The 16,009-nt window shown below is 33.6% G+C and overlaps 4 protein-coding genes across 7 annotated transcripts; 2 read left to right on the forward strand and 2 right to left on the reverse strand.

Annotated features, from left to right (window-relative positions):
* Positions 1-415: 415 nt before the first annotated feature.
* UQCR-C1 (Ubiquinol-cytochrome c reductase core protein 1) lies at positions 416-2,749 on the forward strand. Its single transcript, XM_034317602.2, has 6 exons — positions 416-574; positions 913-1,131; positions 1,201-1,586; positions 1,650-2,010; positions 2,079-2,333; positions 2,405-2,749. Exons 1-6 carry the CDS (start codon positions 506-508, stop codon positions 2,543-2,545), a joined length of 1,431 nt encoding a protein of 476 aa, XP_034173493.1. The 5' UTR covers positions 416-505; the 3' UTR covers positions 2,546-2,749.
* Mob3 (MOB kinase activator 3) lies at positions 2,558-6,101 on the reverse strand. Its single transcript, XM_034317612.2, has 6 exons — positions 4,984-6,101; positions 4,585-4,735; positions 4,277-4,504; positions 4,093-4,208; positions 3,782-4,010; positions 2,558-3,678 (listed from the first exon to the last, which is right to left on the reverse strand). The coding sequence occupies exons 1-5, from the start codon at positions 5,026-5,028 to the stop codon at positions 3,846-3,848; spliced, it is 705 nt and encodes a 234-aa protein (XP_034173503.1). The 5' UTR covers positions 5,029-6,101; the 3' UTR covers positions 2,558-3,678; positions 3,782-3,845.
* A 150-nt stretch (positions 6,102-6,251) lies between these two features.
* Positions 6,252-9,960, reverse strand: Letm1 (Leucine zipper and EF-hand containing transmembrane protein 1). Of its 2 annotated transcripts, none has more exons than XM_034317592.2 (7): positions 9,563-9,960; positions 8,721-9,199; positions 8,476-8,646; positions 8,086-8,400; positions 7,542-8,003; positions 7,011-7,478; positions 6,252-6,941 (listed from the first exon to the last, which is right to left on the reverse strand). In XM_034317592.2, the coding sequence occupies exons 1-7, from the start codon at positions 9,618-9,620 to the stop codon at positions 6,522-6,524; spliced, it is 2,373 nt and encodes a 790-aa protein (XP_034173483.2). In that variant the 5' UTR covers positions 9,621-9,960; the 3' UTR covers positions 6,252-6,521. The 2 variants fall into 2 exon arrangements, with proteins under 2 accessions (XP_034173483.2, XP_034173484.2); XM_034317593.2 differs by having other exon boundaries at positions 7,011-7,451; positions 9,563-9,957.
* Positions 9,961-10,568: 608 nt separating this feature from the next.
* LOC117601166 (uncharacterized) lies at positions 10,569-15,405 on the forward strand. 3 transcript variants are annotated; one of them, XM_034317595.2, is made up of 7 exons: positions 10,569-10,691; positions 11,980-12,272; positions 12,358-12,760; positions 12,851-13,201; positions 13,279-13,684; positions 13,897-14,536; positions 15,132-15,405. In XM_034317595.2, the coding sequence occupies exons 3-7, from the start codon at positions 12,434-12,436 to the stop codon at positions 15,190-15,192; spliced, it is 1,785 nt and encodes a 594-aa protein (XP_034173486.2). In that variant the 5' UTR covers positions 10,569-10,691; positions 11,980-12,272; positions 12,358-12,433; the 3' UTR covers positions 15,193-15,405. The 3 variants fall into 3 exon arrangements, with proteins under 3 accessions (XP_034173486.2, XP_034173488.2, XP_034173487.2); XM_034317596.2 differs by lacking the exon at positions 10,569-10,691 and adding an exon at positions 10,963-11,208; XM_034317597.2 differs by lacking the exon at positions 11,980-12,272.
* Positions 15,406-16,009: the final 604 nt, after the last annotated feature.

Raw genomic sequence — 16,009 nt, forward strand, 5'->3', positions numbered from 1 at the left:
AATAAAAATATGTAGGCATGAAAAAATGTAGGAATAAGAAGAGTGCAGGGATGAAAAGGGATATAAGGCATGTAGAGATGTTAGGGGTGCAAGAGTGTAGGGAATAGAGGAATGTAAGAAATAAACGAAGGTAAGCGTTAAAGGAATATGAAGTATAGAGGGGTTGAAGAAATAGAGGGGCGTAAGGGATGTAGTGGCTTTTACGACAGGCAGGGGATACCATAGCCATATTCTAAGCCCCCGAGCCACGGGGGGTTGACTAATAATGAGAAATGGAATATAGTTTTTGATATCGAAACAATCTGCTATTACCATCAAAGTGCGTTAGACTGCTGCATTGCAAAGTATTTTTATACTAGGATAAAGCAGATGGCGTTCGTTTTCAAGGCGCATATTCTAAATCCTGTCCAGTATTGTTGGATCTATAGCAATCTATAGTCATTGCGCAACGTTACTCGTTTATAAGCTGGCCTATGCCAACTACTATAGTTGCAAATCCGAAGAAATGGCGACTCGTCTGCTTAAAGTTAGCTCCGCTTTGCGGACGTGCACTAATAAAACCAGCCTTGTAAAGGTAATGAAATAGAAATTTTATATTACAAATCTCATTGTCAAAGTAGGCTAAAATGATTTTTTTAAAGTTGTATGTAAATTAAGGTAACTTTATCGAAACCCAAAATCCCATTGACTCCGTCTACTCCTTACGTAATAAGACTAAGTTGTTTAAAACTTTATAAAAGCAAATGCAAAATGGTTAAATTATTATTAATCTACAACAAGCAGAATTCAATAAATTTAATTGTATGATGTATTGGAATTGGCATAACCTTAGTATGTATAAACGTTTACTGAGCAGTAATGTTACTAGTAAATCGTTTGACAGATAGAATGCACTTTATGGTTTTGTTTTAGGTACAAAAGCAATGGCAATCTACAGCATCATCTTTAAAGGAGATACTTATCAATCAACCTGCAACAAAAGTTACAACTTTAGACTGCGGTATGAGAGTAGCCAGTGAAGATAGTGGATCTCCAACAGCCACTGTTGGGATATGGATTGATGCTGGCAGTCGTTTTGAAACTGATGAAACCAATGGAGTTGCTCATTTTATGGAACACATGGCTTTCAAAGTAATTGATATTTTCAATATATTTAATAATAAATCAGATGTTTTAGTTACAAAGCAGAATTATTAATAGGGAACTTCAAAACGCTCTCAAACTGACCTAGAGTTGGAAATAGAAAACATGGGAGCTCAGTTGAATGCTTACACAAGCAGAGAACAAACAATATTTTATGCTAGATCTTTGGCAGAAGATATTCCAAAGACCATTGAAATTTTGAGTGACATCATTCAGAATTCAAAACTGGGTGAAAGTGAAATTGAAAGAGAACGTGGTGTTATTTTAAGAGAAATGCAGGAGGTTGAAACAAATCTGCAAGAAGTTGTTCTTGATCATTTACATGCAAGCGCATATCAAGGCACACCTTTGGGAAGAACAATTCTTGGTCCAACTCAGAATATTAAAAGTATTACACGAAAAGATCTTCTTGAGTATGTTAGGACACACTATGGTCCACCTAGGTATGTAATTACAACTTGCAATGATCCACGAACTATTTTATTTATGTTAAATTTTTCTCTTAGGTTTGTTTTAGCTGGTGCAGGTGGTGTAGATCATAATGCTCTGGTAGATCTGGCTCAGAAACATTTTGGTCAAATGAAAGGACCGGTCTATGATGAAATTCCACCTCCCCTTGTACCGTGTCGTTACACGGGATCTGAAATAAGAGTTCGCGATGATAATATTCCCCATGCACATATTGCCATTGCTGTTGAAGGTGCTGCATGGTCTGATGCTGATACCATTCCTCTTATGGTTGCCAATACTCTTATGGGAGCATGGGATCGCAGCCAAGGAGGAGGTTTAAATAATGCGAGCTATTTGGCTCAAGCTGCTGCAGCTGGGCTAGCCCACAGTTTTCTAAGTTTTAATACTTGCTACAAAGTTCGTATTACCTTATAAATATATATATTTTTTTAAGTTATTATATACTAATCATTTTTTCTATATAGGACACAGGACTTTGGGGTGTATATTTCGTTTGCGATCCCATGTCAATAGAGGATTTTTTACACTGTATACAAACTGAATGGATGAAATTATGTATATCAGTTACAGAGAAAGAAGTAGAACGCGCAAAAAATAGTCTTAAAACAAATATGCTTCTTCAATTGGATGGAACTAGTGCAATTTGTGAAGACATTGGCCGACAGATGCTTTGTTACAATCGACGTATACCTCTTCATGAACTTGAAGCTAGAATAGATGTAAGTACTTCGTCGAAATAAAATTTTCGATTTATAATGTACACTTTTCATCCAAATAAAATTTTTTACAGGGCGTAACTGCTTCAAATATTCATGATGTTTGCATGAAATACATTTACGATCAGTGTCCAGTTGTTGCAGCCGTTGGACCAGTTGAAAATCTACCCGATTATACCCTAATTCGTGCCGGCATGTACAGATTGCGAGTATAAATATATTTCTTCAAAAAAATTTAGGGCGAGTCGCCAACAGCATCACTAGCTAAAATTAATATTCATGATTATTAAATCTATAATATATAAAACAATCCATTCTTCATTTTTTAATACTCCATAGTCTCATCTAAATCCCAACAAATTTATGGCCATGTATTATCTGGCTTCAGTAAAACAATAAATTTAATTTAATACAATGTATTCCTTTGATTTATTGTTATGTCAACAGAATAAATTTATTTAAGAAATAAAATTATTTAAATCAATTTCTTTGGTATTCATTTATTTCAAATTATTTATTAATTGCGAATAATAAATAATTTTTTATAACGGGCTTATTACTTTGTACTTGTTGAATAGTTAGTGGTATTCTATTTATCTCGTTGTATTGTTACATCTCATACAAAATATGACATTACATAAGCATTTGAATAGTAAAAAATTATTTATACAATTATGAATTTTTATGAAATGATTCTATAAACAATGCATCATTTTTTCATGACATATAATGTACAAAACCGAGTATAGTAGACTTCCTCGGGGAATGTGACGATTCCCCGTAGCGTACTTCTCACCTCACCGGTGTTCCCGAGAGAAATGGTGATGCTTGGGAGGCGCCGCTATTTATACATATAGGTCTGTCCACCCCCACCACCTGAATATGGACGATTCCGCGGGAGAGTTTGAATTGATATCTATGTTAACGCCATTTTCTCTAAGGAAGCCTACTTCGATTGAGAGTGTGTAATGGTAAATGTAACTACTAATATGTAATTTTAAGAAAGAATATAGAAAATTATTTCGAGATATCTACATACAAAACATAATTATTGATTACTTTTTACTATACATTCATAAAAATGTGGATATTGTAAAACATATACAATTTTCGAAAGAATCGTAATATATTAATCCTTAAGTTTTTAATTACATCAATTCAATGATGTTAATGCACACAGAAATAAATGCACAATTTATTTCCTGTATAATACGATTAACTAGAAAGAGATATACTTACATTAATAATTCATCCCTAAACGGGAAAATTATTTTTACGATTAGTGCAATAATGGAAAGATGTAAGCACTATATGTAATGAAGTTTCCAATGCAATTTTTACTGAATTTCTAGATATAAAATAATAATAATTTGTGGCAGTATGACAGAAAACAATTTTTCAGTATTTTTCCATAATATAATACAGAGGTATACCTTGAGTTCTATACTTACATTAAAAGAGGATTTACTTTAACTAATTTCGATTTCATTATTATGCCTTTAACAAGTTTAACCACTATCTAGCATTATTTGATGGTGCTGTGGTTTGTGTTGGTGATGCAGTATCCTTACAAACCTTAGAAGTCATTTCAGCCAATGGTTCCAATTCTTTTGTATTTACTAATTCAAATTCTGTTACAAAATAGTAAAAATGTTTGTAACATGTATTTACATGTGCCTCCTGAAATATAAAAATATCTTTAACTATATCAATATAAAAATGAGATATTATTTTATCAAATACACACAAATCTAAAACTTACTGCTCCTATGGCAACAATACGATCAAAATGATGTATGTAAACATGGACAAAAACCCTAAACAAGCGTGTCAAAATTTTTCTACACAATGGTACAAATGTTTTTGGGAATGGAACATCTATAATAAAATTTTAAAATAAATGATTTAACAAATAAATTGTTATCTAAGCTTCCATAGTTTTATACCTGTTGAAACAGGAAATATAGTTTCATTATTAATTTGTGCTTCTATCCAATCCATGAGAAGACTAACATATTGTGGTGCTGGTAATGCAGTAGGTTTTTTATATTTTTCACCATCTGCCCATAAATATTCAAATCGAGCCCCACCGCTCATAGTAGGACAAGATGCAGAATCACAATATTCAGAAACAGTACCATATATTAGATTTATTCTATTAAAAAAATCTACCACTGAAATTATATTAAATAACATAGAACAGTTATATTTCTTAAGCTAAATTCTTTGGTAGATAGTTAACAATTTTTAATACCATGCACAGCAATCCAATCGTTCAAGTCCTCTCCAGGAGGTAATTTTACAACAGATCTTAAATTAATTCCAGAATTCAATGAAGCTTGTGCTTGTTTATGCAAAGAATATCGCAATGTTCCATGGGCAAATCGCTTTTTTGGTCTGAATGTCTATAATAGGAATTGAACATTAAAACAATGGGGAAACTATCATGTTATGTTACAATTTTATAAAGTGGATATATCATTTAAAACAATGAACTAACAAGAAATTTATTTTAAAAACATAAAACTCTGAAAATCAAACGTAACGTGTTATATTTATATAAGTACAAAGATCGGTAAATAGTATCTCGTACGAGGTTAGGTGTTTTGTTATATTACAAACGAATGTAATATAAATAACAAGTAATATCTACCTTTCCTTTTTGAAAAAACTCCATAAAACCACTTAACGCGGTCATCGTGAACAAGATTATGCAAAATACGTATTTATTACACGAATATCGGAGTAATATAAATTTACCCAACACTCAGTATATTCGTACATGTGCTGACCAGAATTCTGTACCGTATATATGTATAAATCCTTATTGGATTTTCTCATTTTGTATTTATTGATAAATTTTGTAATAAAATTAACATTAAACAAATACTTTTCATTAATGTATTATAACTACTAGAAGTAATAACTGGCGTGATAACCGAAATTCCAGAAACGTAATATGAAACTAAACACGCAAACAAAATTATCACAAAAAATATATCAAAAATGTATATAAATATACATTTTTAATAAAAATGATTATACACCTAAATTAGAAGAAAATCGTTAAAATTTTTATACAGATATTTTATTACATAAACAGGTAGTTTGATGCACAAAAGTAAAAAACTAAATGTTACCCTGGGCATCATTACCATTCGTGTCTTTCTCCTGAAATAGATCTTATTTTTATATAACAATATTTGTACATACGTATATTAATTAGATTGTAATTTTGTGCATGTGTGTATACTACTACAAACTTGTATTTCAATTAGTCTTGCTGTTTAACTGTTATTGGAACAATGCTATCAATAATTGAATTTTCGCATTACAAACTTATTACAAATAAATACAATGTGTCATTTACTTTCAGCTGTAATTAATGTTCAATAAACATTACATTTTCCTTACGTAATGCCTTTATCACTCAAATATTTTACATTTTATTACACAATAGCATTCTTATGTAATCAATACATGTAGTAGCTAACTCTCTGTTTATGTAGTTTAATATTAATAAAATTATTTATAAATATACATCTCTTTTCAATCTTGATCATAGAAGTACATATTTATTATTATAAAGCAAAATAAAAGTGATCAGTAATTTGTACACTACAATTCTGTAATAGCAATGAACACTCAGACAGATGGAATGATTCCTTATGGTATTATATTTTGGAATTGAGTTTTATTCAAATAAAAAATGAATATTCCTGTCATATTTCACTGTTAATCATGATAATAGTATTGTCACGTGTAATTTCAGAAGAAAAGAAACATTTTCTACATTAATTAGGAATTTACATGAAAAATATCGTTTTTGTGACCAGCACAGTTATCTTGCAATTAATAGATCAATGTATTGATGCCATTAAATGCATCACAGTCTTCATCATTCAGGATCTGCTTTAGTCATAGATGCAAACATTAATGTTTTTTTTTTTGCTTTTAATCAAATATTATAAATAGTAAAACTCACGTATGCAGCAGCAATTAAGAAATACCTTGATACATACCTGATATCATTGCAAACATTTTTTACTATACAACTTCACTTGTAAAACAAAGATATACAATGTCATAGCATAGAGGTAGAAACATAATGTGGAGATGAAAGTGCAATATCTCTCCTGATTAATACCCAATAAAAACACTGTATTCATAATTACATACACCGTACGGTAATCACAGCTGTTTAGAGCCTTCCGCTTTTTTGGCTGGTGGTGGCACTCCAGGGGCTATTGGAGGATTTCTAACCGGGTCGGAAGTGGAATTACTTTTAAGAACCGCGGCTGACCTTTCTTTTTCCGTTTCGGATGAAGATGTGCCAACACTTTTCTTAGAATCTGCAACATTTTCATCTAATTCCTCTTTACCATAACCTTTTTCAGTCGTTACAGGCGTAGCAGGAACCGGAGATTTAGGCGCAACATATTTTGTTGCAGTACATTCTCCATCTTTAAGTTTTTCACTTGTTTCCTTTTGTAATGTTTTTTGTATTTGATCGTCTGATTCTAAAATTTCTTCCTTATCAATTAATTCAAGTAATTCATCTACTTGTTTTTTGCTCAATTTAATATCCTCCTTTCCAATTAGTTCTAACACCTATAAATTAAATATATAATGGTATATAAATTTTGTTTACCCCTTTATTTATTAAATACCATGTATTACCTTAAGGACGTCTTCGACTCTTATAGCACCATCTCTATCGTCATCAATTTTTGCTAAGATTTCAGTTATACGTTGTAATCGATGTTGATCCGGTACATTCTGAATTTTCCTAATAGCTGAAATTAATTCCTCTATTTTAACTAATTCTTCAATGGTTTTAGAACTTGTGCCTTTTTCTTCATCAACATTTTCTTTCTTTTCGGACTGTTTGATTTGTTTTTTCGACTCAAGTTCTGATACAACTTCATCCATCTTATGAATCATTTTATTCACTTGTTTAAATAATCGTATAGCACCCTTGGATACTTTAATATTTTCTATATCCTTTTGACCCTTTGCAGCCGCTTTAATTTCGTAAAACTCTTTAAGATCTTCTTGATAATCGGCCATTTCTTCTTTCAGTTCTTTTAGTTCTCCTTTTTCAACTATATGCTTCTTATCCTTGATAAAATCAGAGATAAACTTTACCTTTAAAATAAACAAATAACTACTGATCTTCTAACCGTTCACTAAAATACTACTTTTACAAACCTCTCCAAGAGAATCTAATGCCTGTTCTATTACTTTCACATCCGTTTTCGTAATCTCATCAGTTTTGTGTTCTTGATGAACAGCAGGTTGCGGTTCTTTTTCTTGTCGTTCCTCTTCAATCTTACGTTCTTCCATCTTTATAATTTCAATATTCGTCTTATGATCCATTTTACCCTCCTTCTCTCCTATTGCACACTGAGTACGCGCAACGACCGTATCGGGAAGAGCTGATATAGTAGCCTTTAATTTGTCTGACATAGGGATCGTTTCTGGGACCATTAATGCTCGTGAAAGAAGCAACAACGACGGTGGAACCTTTTTGTTTAAACTTAAGTCTAACCATTGAGACAACTGCTCTTTTAATTTACTGTCTGGCAGTCCGTACGCTCGCATTCCACGTGCTCTACACGCCTGTTGTAGCTCACTTCTAGTAAGAGAATCTATACCTTCTTTCTCAATTAACTATAAATATAAATTATGTCATTATATAAATATTTAATATTATTACCTGGTAATTTGGTTATGCTTGAAGAAGAAAAATTACTTTATCATCTGCGGTAAGACTCCTTAACCGCATTCTAAGTAAAAATCTTAAAAAATTCGTCGTTCCAAGAGTTTGCACATCTAATACTCTACATAATGCAACTAATTGCGGTCGACTAAGGGAGTCTAAAGTAATTTCATCCTCAAAAAGTTTGCTGAATTGCATTATTTCTTCATTGCTGGCTACAGAACCAGAACTACGAACTTTATAAAAGAATTCGGCAAATTCTTTGGCTCTTTTCGATTTATAATCGGACGATTGCACAGCCATATCACCCAACGTTTTTTGCAAAAATTTAGCCATTTCAATTTTCATCTAAAATAAAAAATTGTTATGTAATATTTGTTAAAACAATTATGTTAATAATAAAAGACGAAAACAGATCTATACTTTTAATGCTTGTTTCAATTTATTCTCCTTGTCTGTTGCTGTTTGGAAGGTGGATGGTAACAACCCAGGGAAGAATTTAATGACAATTGGAAGCAAAAATTCCATGAAGGGTACAATAATGAAAACGGAGAAAGGAATAAGCCTGAACACATCCCCTGTTGTTTTTACAAGCTGAAAGTAGTTTACAAAAATTATTGATAAGATTAGATTGATCAGAACAATAAAGTAATCTGGATGTAACTTACAAGTCTATGTTCTCTTCTACTAAGTTCATGACCCTTCAAAATTCTCCAAAGTAGCTTTGATGATATTTTCATATCAAGGCCCAATAATCTAAATCCATGATAATAATGTAAAATTTCACCCTTTACTTTTTGCCATAGTGTAGGCTTTTCTATAATTTCTTTTGGAACACTTTTAGCAACAGAGACTTCTGCCTTTGCCTTTTCTTCTGCCTTTGCCTTTTCCTCTGCCTTTTGTTCCTTGATATTCTTTACAGTCTTTTCAACCTTAGAAGATGACTCTTGACCCTTCCATGTTGGTGTTACATAAAATGTACGGAATTGTACATATGGCAAATTATAATTATAATTAGGACAATTTTCTGCTAATGCTGAATGCATTAACAATCTACTATTTCTTGGGTCTCTTCTACCCATATAAACAAATGCTAAGCTACCATTTATTTGATTGGTACTGTACCATAATTTAAAGCAGCCATACTCTGTAAGAAATACATAACACATAACTTTCAAAATAATTAGTAATATTATTACCTAAGGTAATATTATTACCTAAAACATTACAGTTAGCATTTAATTGATAATTATTAAAAATACAATGGAATATGTATTACAACAATGAATTACAATATAACCTGCTGCTAGATGTGATTATATAAATTACAAAATGAAAACAAAAATAATACAGCAAACAAGTTTCTGTTGATTTATCATAGATATTAATAGATCTATCTACAAATTTACTAGTTATATGTATATAATTGGTACAATATGTATAATCTGTGGGCCGGAAAATGTTAGCTTATCATTCTGATTAATTTATCGAATATAATTAAGGTACATACGGCGTATTGCTGATCTGTGACCAGATACCATTGCTTTTGTATGAATTAACGAATTCATTTTATATTAAAATATTGTTTTCGTAATTTTCGTTCTTTATTAAACTCGTATGTCGCCGTAGTGTGGTAAAATACCATATGATACCATACCATTACACATTTTCTAACTTGAACATAGCGATGAGAGATCAAAGATCAGATGGTTGTTAAACTGATAACCACGTTGCTAGGATAAATTAATACTGATTTATATTTAATTATTCTTGCACAGTTATGTTTCCAAATACATTTACGATTCAATGTATACTACAATTATGTTGCAAAACTGAATTTTCGTTTATTTACGAAACGATGATCGGTATTTAAGAACATTCAGGCAGTGTTCTTATTACCCTTACCCTTACCCCGAATTTCGCCCAAAGGCTGGCATTTTTGGAGACTTTTCTGTCTCCATGTTGCCCAACGAACGCTTTCCACCACGCGCCTTCGGGGATGGGTTGGCAGCCCCGCCAACCCCAAACCCCGCGCATTTTTTTTAAATTTCATTACTCATACTTGTCTATACTTTTAAATCTTGCACTCGATCCATACTTTTAAAGTCTGCTCATCTTTTGTACGTGTGTGTATGTGTTTGTGTGACCCCTTTTAGTCGCCTCTTACGACAGGCAGGGGATACCGTGGCCGTATTCTAAACCCCCCGAGCCACAGGGGGCTGTTTTTATTACAAAACGCTTTAATAGAAACGGGATAATATACTTTTTTACAAAGCAATTAATAACAAATCATTTAATAGTTATGCCATATTTTCATAGCCATACTATACTATATAATATTTTCCTTGCAGAAGTGAATTTCTTTAATAAATTCCAACTACTTTCGACTTAGTTTATCAGCGCTAAGTTCTACCAATGCAAATTAAGTTATGGGTATATCGGTATGTTGATGAGTTGAGGAACACAAAGGAAACAGGAGATTCATTTTCGAACACACTAAAAATCTTGTGCAAGAACTGACCAAGTGCCAGTAAGCAGGGTGGGGGAGGTGTACTAAAGCTTTTAGTAGCCGCCATGTTTTTCTCTGAGTGGGGTGTGTAGAAGAGGCCGGGGTGAAAATCATCTCTCGAGGCATGCAGGTATGTCAAAAGATTGAACATTTTCGTTGATCACGATTTAAATGACCACCATGCTTAATATTAGTTGACAGTACGTCACGTACAAAGAGAGGTTTGCTTTCGTTTCGTAACGTCATATAGTTGTTCTTTTTACAACGAAAGAACTATGACTCAGGCGAAACGCATAGCGCAATTGGCAAGGTTATTCGCATTGCTCGACCAATGTCTTTGCCAACAATTCCTATAGACAGCTGTGCTGCAGCGTTATGCGTTCGAATTTGCAGTTTGTTTTTGTGCACCAGTTCGAGAGACATCTATCAAGTGGACGAGGCTGGTTGATAATGCGTCCAAAACTCAAAAATTCATATTACATTCCACTTACTCGTACCGCGTAATCTGGTGATAAGCATTTTTTGACAGCGTTGATAACGGTTCCGATCCGTTTCGATCGATCTTGCGGCTTGTTTTTATTTTGCAAAATGTAGGGTTGGTAACCCGTTTTTTAGCCACGACGTGGAACATTTATTTTGGATCCATGGTTCGTGCAACGTGACTTAATAGCCTCTAACACAAATACGTTTCTAACTACGTCTTATATATCTAATTGCATTTTGCGCAAAAATGATTGCGATTGTTTGAAGCTTGTACACGCGCGTAATGAACAGAACGTTTGAAAAACGTAGATCATGAATGTTCGTTTTGCGTTTTAATGAAACAAGTAAAATTTAACATGCAGTTGCCTTATTTTCTTTTTGTCTGAAAAAATAAATATTCTACTTTCACTTAGGTTTAAGAAATCAAATTTTTAAGACGTTTAATTTACGTACCGAGAAAATGAACACATTCATGATATTCTGTATCATATTACATCGTGTTTATTAAATAAAAAATTAAGTTTTTGATACGATTTATTACTTCATCTAAAAATGAGATTAATCTCTAATTTGATTTCTAAATATTGTGTTAAAATATCTATGACTGACATTCCTTTATCTTCCTTATAATATGATAACAGTTATTATGGCAGACTAACTGAAGTTAATTATAAATAGAACACTACATATTGGCTTAATTTAATAAAATTTTGTGCATGGTTTTCTTTTAACAAATTAGGGCTCTAATATTATAACAATTGTATTAATTGAAACATCCATAGTAGATTTAAGTTATGTGTAAAAGAATAACGCTGTTAATTATAAAAATAAATAAAAATAATGAAAAACTTTGTATTGGATTTATTTATTTCTGTAAAATATGTTGTTATATTCACACTGTTCATAAGAATAATTTGGAAATCATAAAATTTCAGTGTCAAAATGGGAAGGAGACTATATTTGTTATCCTTCGCTAAGACCTGCCAGCCTCATTTCCACAAGATATCCACCACCTGTGCACAAGAACTAAGTAATTTTTAAACAACGTAACTGAAATCACAAGAAGTACTATTCACTGATTGTGGGCAACGAAACTAAAAGTGAGAAATTACAAGTAACAAAGACAAAGAAAAACGTTTATCGAACTAGTAAATGTCAAGGTGGTGGATTCAGTAAAATTGAAACATTAAAGGACAATAATATAATACCGTAACTCTATTGTAAATAGGTAATTTGATTTATCATTCGCTTTATCATTGAACACCGTTGTAACAAAATTTGTGCAAAGTGTATTAATTTATTTATCTTTTAAGGAGAGAAGATGATCACCCTGGAGGTAGTGGAATCCGTGAAAGTTCCTGGGTCTAGGAGGAGCTTAATTAAAAAGAAATGAGGAATCCGGCATTGCATCTGGTCGGGATAGCGACGTCCCCTGGAGGTGGTGAAGTGTTTGGTACAAGGGCCGAGGAGGAGTTGCGTCAGTGGCTAGAGACACGCTTGGACGCATTGGGAATTGACCCCGTTGCGTACTCGCGATTTGTACTTAGCCTGCTACGCCGCCCCGACTCGGCCCTAAGCCCTCCAGAAGAAGCAATAGGTACAGGTAGAAACGGAGGACGTCGGATTCGGGCCCGACCTAAAGCTAAGCTGCCAACGCAAGGAGACAGAGAACAAAGACGTGCTGTTGTGCAATGCCTGACAAGTGCTGCCGATAATGTAAGACATATTAATAATTATAATGTAAAATGTAAAACTGTATATAATTTACATAAAATAATAATGTTCGTATTACTTCTTTGTTTTTAGAAATGTGGGGTGGAAACTTTGGTCGATGAATTGTGCATGAAATTACGAGATTTAGAAGGAGGTGGTTCAGATGAAGCGAAAGAAGAATCGAAGAGCACAGATGACGATAATAAAACAAATTTAGAATCGCTTACACCCCGTGACAGAGCTCTCAGATACTACGCAGCATTTCCTGCTTTGCAACCTGCAACTCTTAAGAAGTTTCCCCAGAAAAAAGATAGAAACTGTGGAAATAATAACAACAACAACAATAACTTTAATAACAACAACAACAACAAAATCAACGGGGTCAACTATAATAATAATAAGAATAACAATAAATCACGCAATAAGAAAACTAAAATGTCCATTGTAAGTGGTGAAATGAATGATTTCATGCATCATTTGTATGCTAAAGAGCATGTTCCATTATTTGTTTTACTTTTCAGACTATTGACTCACGAAGATCAGACGATAAAGGGAGCTTTGGGTTTGCTAAGTCAATGGAACGCGAACGGGAAAAAGAGCGGGAATTAGAATTGGATAAACTGAGATTGGCACAGTTGCAAGCGAAGTTTGACGAGAGCTTAGAAGCACTTTGGGATTCAGGACCAGGCAATGCACAGGACACGGCTTCTATTTGGGCAGCACCTACTCTTTCTATTCCTTCAGGACCCCTTTGGCCGACAGACACTACCGAGACAATCTTTACTTTATCCACCTCAGACAATGGTTATGCTTCTGACACTCCGTACCAGGAATCTATTGTCGACGACTCACCGCTCATTCCATGGGATATTGATTTGATCAGCATTGAAGATTATGCGGATGAATGTAGTAACAAAAATAAATCAGGTCAGTACTTCGATCATATGTGTAATTTCACATCATGATATAGTAATGTTGACTTAAGTATACTTACGGATAGGAGATCGTTCTAACATGTAAGTAAATAACAGCGTATTAAGTTAGTCAGCGTTTCGTCGTGTCCAACTTTTATGATCATTCCTGTTTTGTACGTACCCATGAAGATGGTAATTACGTTAACTTTAAACATACTATTTCAGAAAGCAATGTTAACTGGTCTGACTCAGCTATGGATGGATCATGGTGTTGGAAAGGGCTTGGCAGTAATTTAGCTGCCTTGGGCCACAGTCCTCAGACAGGTAGCTGCTTCTTTCCAGTCGCACCGCGTAAGACTCCCATTGGAACACGCAAAGAATCTCGTTCAAACCTGAAGGTAAACAGCCTTCCAGAACCGGACGAGGATTTGCTTACTTCCGCTCGCACACACTTTCGTCCAATAAAGGATGACGGACAGTGGGCCGATGGGACAACATTTCCTGTGAACAATACTTTAGAGCGGGTCGCATATCGCAGATCTGAGTCAGGAAACTTGTTATATCTTCCTGGTGGAGAGAGCCCTTATATGGAGTATCGAGAGAATGACTCGCCGCTTCCTCCAGTATCTTCGAATTTAACATTGAAATTCAGGGTGCGTCAATGCGACAAGTGCGTTCAAACCGAGCCCATACGATCTCCGGTCAAACGCAGAATTCTCTCCGAACAGGATCATGTTCGTTATACTCCAGTCGGAGTGGAAGATACTGTTATTCGCGAAGAGGAAAAAATCGAGAAAGATTGCTATGCATTGGGTCAGCTGGGCTGGGTACGATCTAATGTACCTCTGCACAATGATAGGAAAAGGTAATGAAATGTCTCTAAAAGGATCCATATTACGTGTCTATAGCTTTGTTTTTTGTTTTCTCTTTTTTTTTTTGCTTTGCACACGTTTTAAGTTCTTTTTTTTTACTGTGTCAGTAAGGATGTGTTCCTACTATCTTCCATTAATTATTCCAATACACGGTGAACTTTAAATTACGTTCGAACGTGAAAGCCTTTCTCGTTTGTTCAGAGGTACGAATGTGTAGCTAGACCAAAGATCATAACGAATGAACTTTATGTTACTGTTAAACGATCAGACGTTTACCTTTTTTTTTCTGTTATGTTTGTCAGTCTGTAATCCAAAATCGATAAATATGTATACGTATCTATATATCTATATACACGCACGTAATCGTGATATGTAACACGCTACGAAATTAAAGTATATATTTTGAAAAAAATATTAACACAGCGAGCACGTATGTCTTCAAACATTTGTTACAACTTACAGATCGGTTTCTAATTCTCAACGCGTATGTAAATCCTAGCATAGAATTTAAATGTGGTCTGTGTACTTAGTTGCATCGTTGCAGTTTTACGTAAAATGTTATATGTTTAATGTATTTTGTTTCGATAGAAGGCACAGTAGCAGCTTCGGATGCCAGCCTCTGACGACTTTGCGTCCGTTGACCTTATGAACTGGATAAAATACGAGCTGCTAAAAATGCTATATGACTGGAGAGTTTAAGGTTTAGCTATACTTTTTTTTCCAAGACGAAGACGAAAACTGTTAAAGAGAAGGTATGACAGGGGGGCCTCTTGGCATGTGGAATTTGTTATGCATGTATCCAAGATGGTGCCGTTATATACACATATATAGAGAAAAAAAAAAACAAAAAAAGAAAAAATAAGTATCCCCCATTGTCGACGAGCAGAGTGGAAAAAAATAAAAAGGTCAGAAAGAGAGTGAAGCGAGATGAAAGGAATATTAAACGTTCATTTAGATAATTATTATTAACCCTTTGACAAATAAAAGAAAAAAAAGAAACGGAGCAAAATAGAGGAAAAATGTATATGTTACGCAGTGTTTAATGACGAAAGCGAGAGAGGGAGAGAGAGAGCGCACGAGAGATAGAGAGAGAAAGAAAAAAAAATATCGAAAACGTAGTCAATGAGATTTCGTTTGGTAGCTTGTTGATAATTTTATGTAAACTTTTTCAAAGAGAAAGAAACGAAAAAAAAATTAGTGCGCTGATTTTTTTTTGTTTAGAAAATGTAGCGAGCAGGTGATTTTTTTTTTTGTTTCTCATCCGATGTGCAGGCGTTCTATTATGTGTGTTTGCATTGGATGCATCGCAGAACGAGAAAGAAAGAAAAAAAAGAAATAAATGTAACCAAGAAAATGCCAAAAAAAAGAATGATACTGAAGAAATTGAAAGAGTAAAATTCGAGGACGGAGTACTTATAAGTATAAATAAAAATAGGGAAGAGAAGGAAAGAAAAAAAAAAGATAAA

The sequence above is a fragment of the Osmia lignaria genome, chromosome 16, assembly GCF_051020975.1.
Source record: "Osmia lignaria lignaria isolate PbOS001 chromosome 16, iyOsmLign1, whole genome shotgun sequence".
NCBI classification, from domain to species: Eukaryota; Metazoa; Arthropoda; class Insecta; order Hymenoptera; family Megachilidae; genus Osmia; species Osmia lignaria.

What these genes read in the sequence shown, in the direction of transcription:
- UQCR-C1 (XM_034317602.2), top strand. Translation starts at nt 506, where the DNA reads ATGGCGACTCGTCTGCTTAAAGTTAGCTCCGCTTTGCGGACGTGCACT. An exon ending in TGGAACACATGGCTTTCAAA is followed by an intron (nt 1,132 to 1,200) that starts GTAATTGATATT and finishes AATTATTAATAG; the next exon opens with GGAACTTCAAAACGCTCTCA. An exon ending in AACTTGAAGCTAGAATAGAT is followed by an intron (nt 2,334 to 2,404) that starts GTAAGTACTTCG and finishes AATTTTTTACAG; the next exon opens with GGCGTAACTGCTTCAAATAT.
- LOC117601166 (XM_034317595.2), top strand. Translation starts at nt 12,434, where the DNA reads ATGAGGAATCCGGCATTGCATCTGGTCGGGATAGCGACGTCCCCTGGA. An exon ending in TGACAAGTGCTGCCGATAAT is followed by an intron (nt 12,761 to 12,850) that starts GTAAGACATATT and finishes CTTTGTTTTTAG; the next exon opens with AAATGTGGGGTGGAAACTTT. An exon ending in AGAAAACTAAAATGTCCATT is followed by an intron (nt 13,202 to 13,278) that starts GTAAGTGGTGAA and finishes TTTACTTTTCAG; the next exon opens with ACTATTGACTCACGAAGATC.
- Mob3 (XM_034317612.2), bottom strand. Translation starts at nt 5,028, where the DNA reads ATGACCGCGTTAAGTGGTTTTATGGAGTTTTTTCAAAAAGGAAAG. An exon ending in CGATTGGATTGCTGTGCATG is followed by an intron (nt 4,505 to 4,584) that starts GTATTAAAAATT and finishes ATATAATTTCAG; the next exon opens with TGGTAGATTTTTTTAATAGA. An exon ending in TATATTTCCTGTTTCAACAG is followed by an intron (nt 4,209 to 4,276) that starts GTATAAAACTAT and finishes ATTTTATTATAG; the next exon opens with ATGTTCCATTCCCAAAAACA.
- Letm1 (XM_034317592.2), bottom strand. Translation starts at nt 9,620, where the DNA reads ATGAATTCGTTAATTCATACAAAAGCAATGGTATCTGGTCACAGATCA. An exon ending in TCACAGATCAGCAATACGCC is followed by an intron (nt 9,200 to 9,562) that starts GTATGTACCTTA and finishes TATTTCTTACAG; the next exon opens with AGTATGGCTGCTTTAAATTA. An exon ending in GTAGAAGAGAACATAGACTT is followed by an intron (nt 8,647 to 8,720) that starts GTAAGTTACATC and finishes AACTACTTTCAG; the next exon opens with CTTGTAAAAACAACAGGGGA.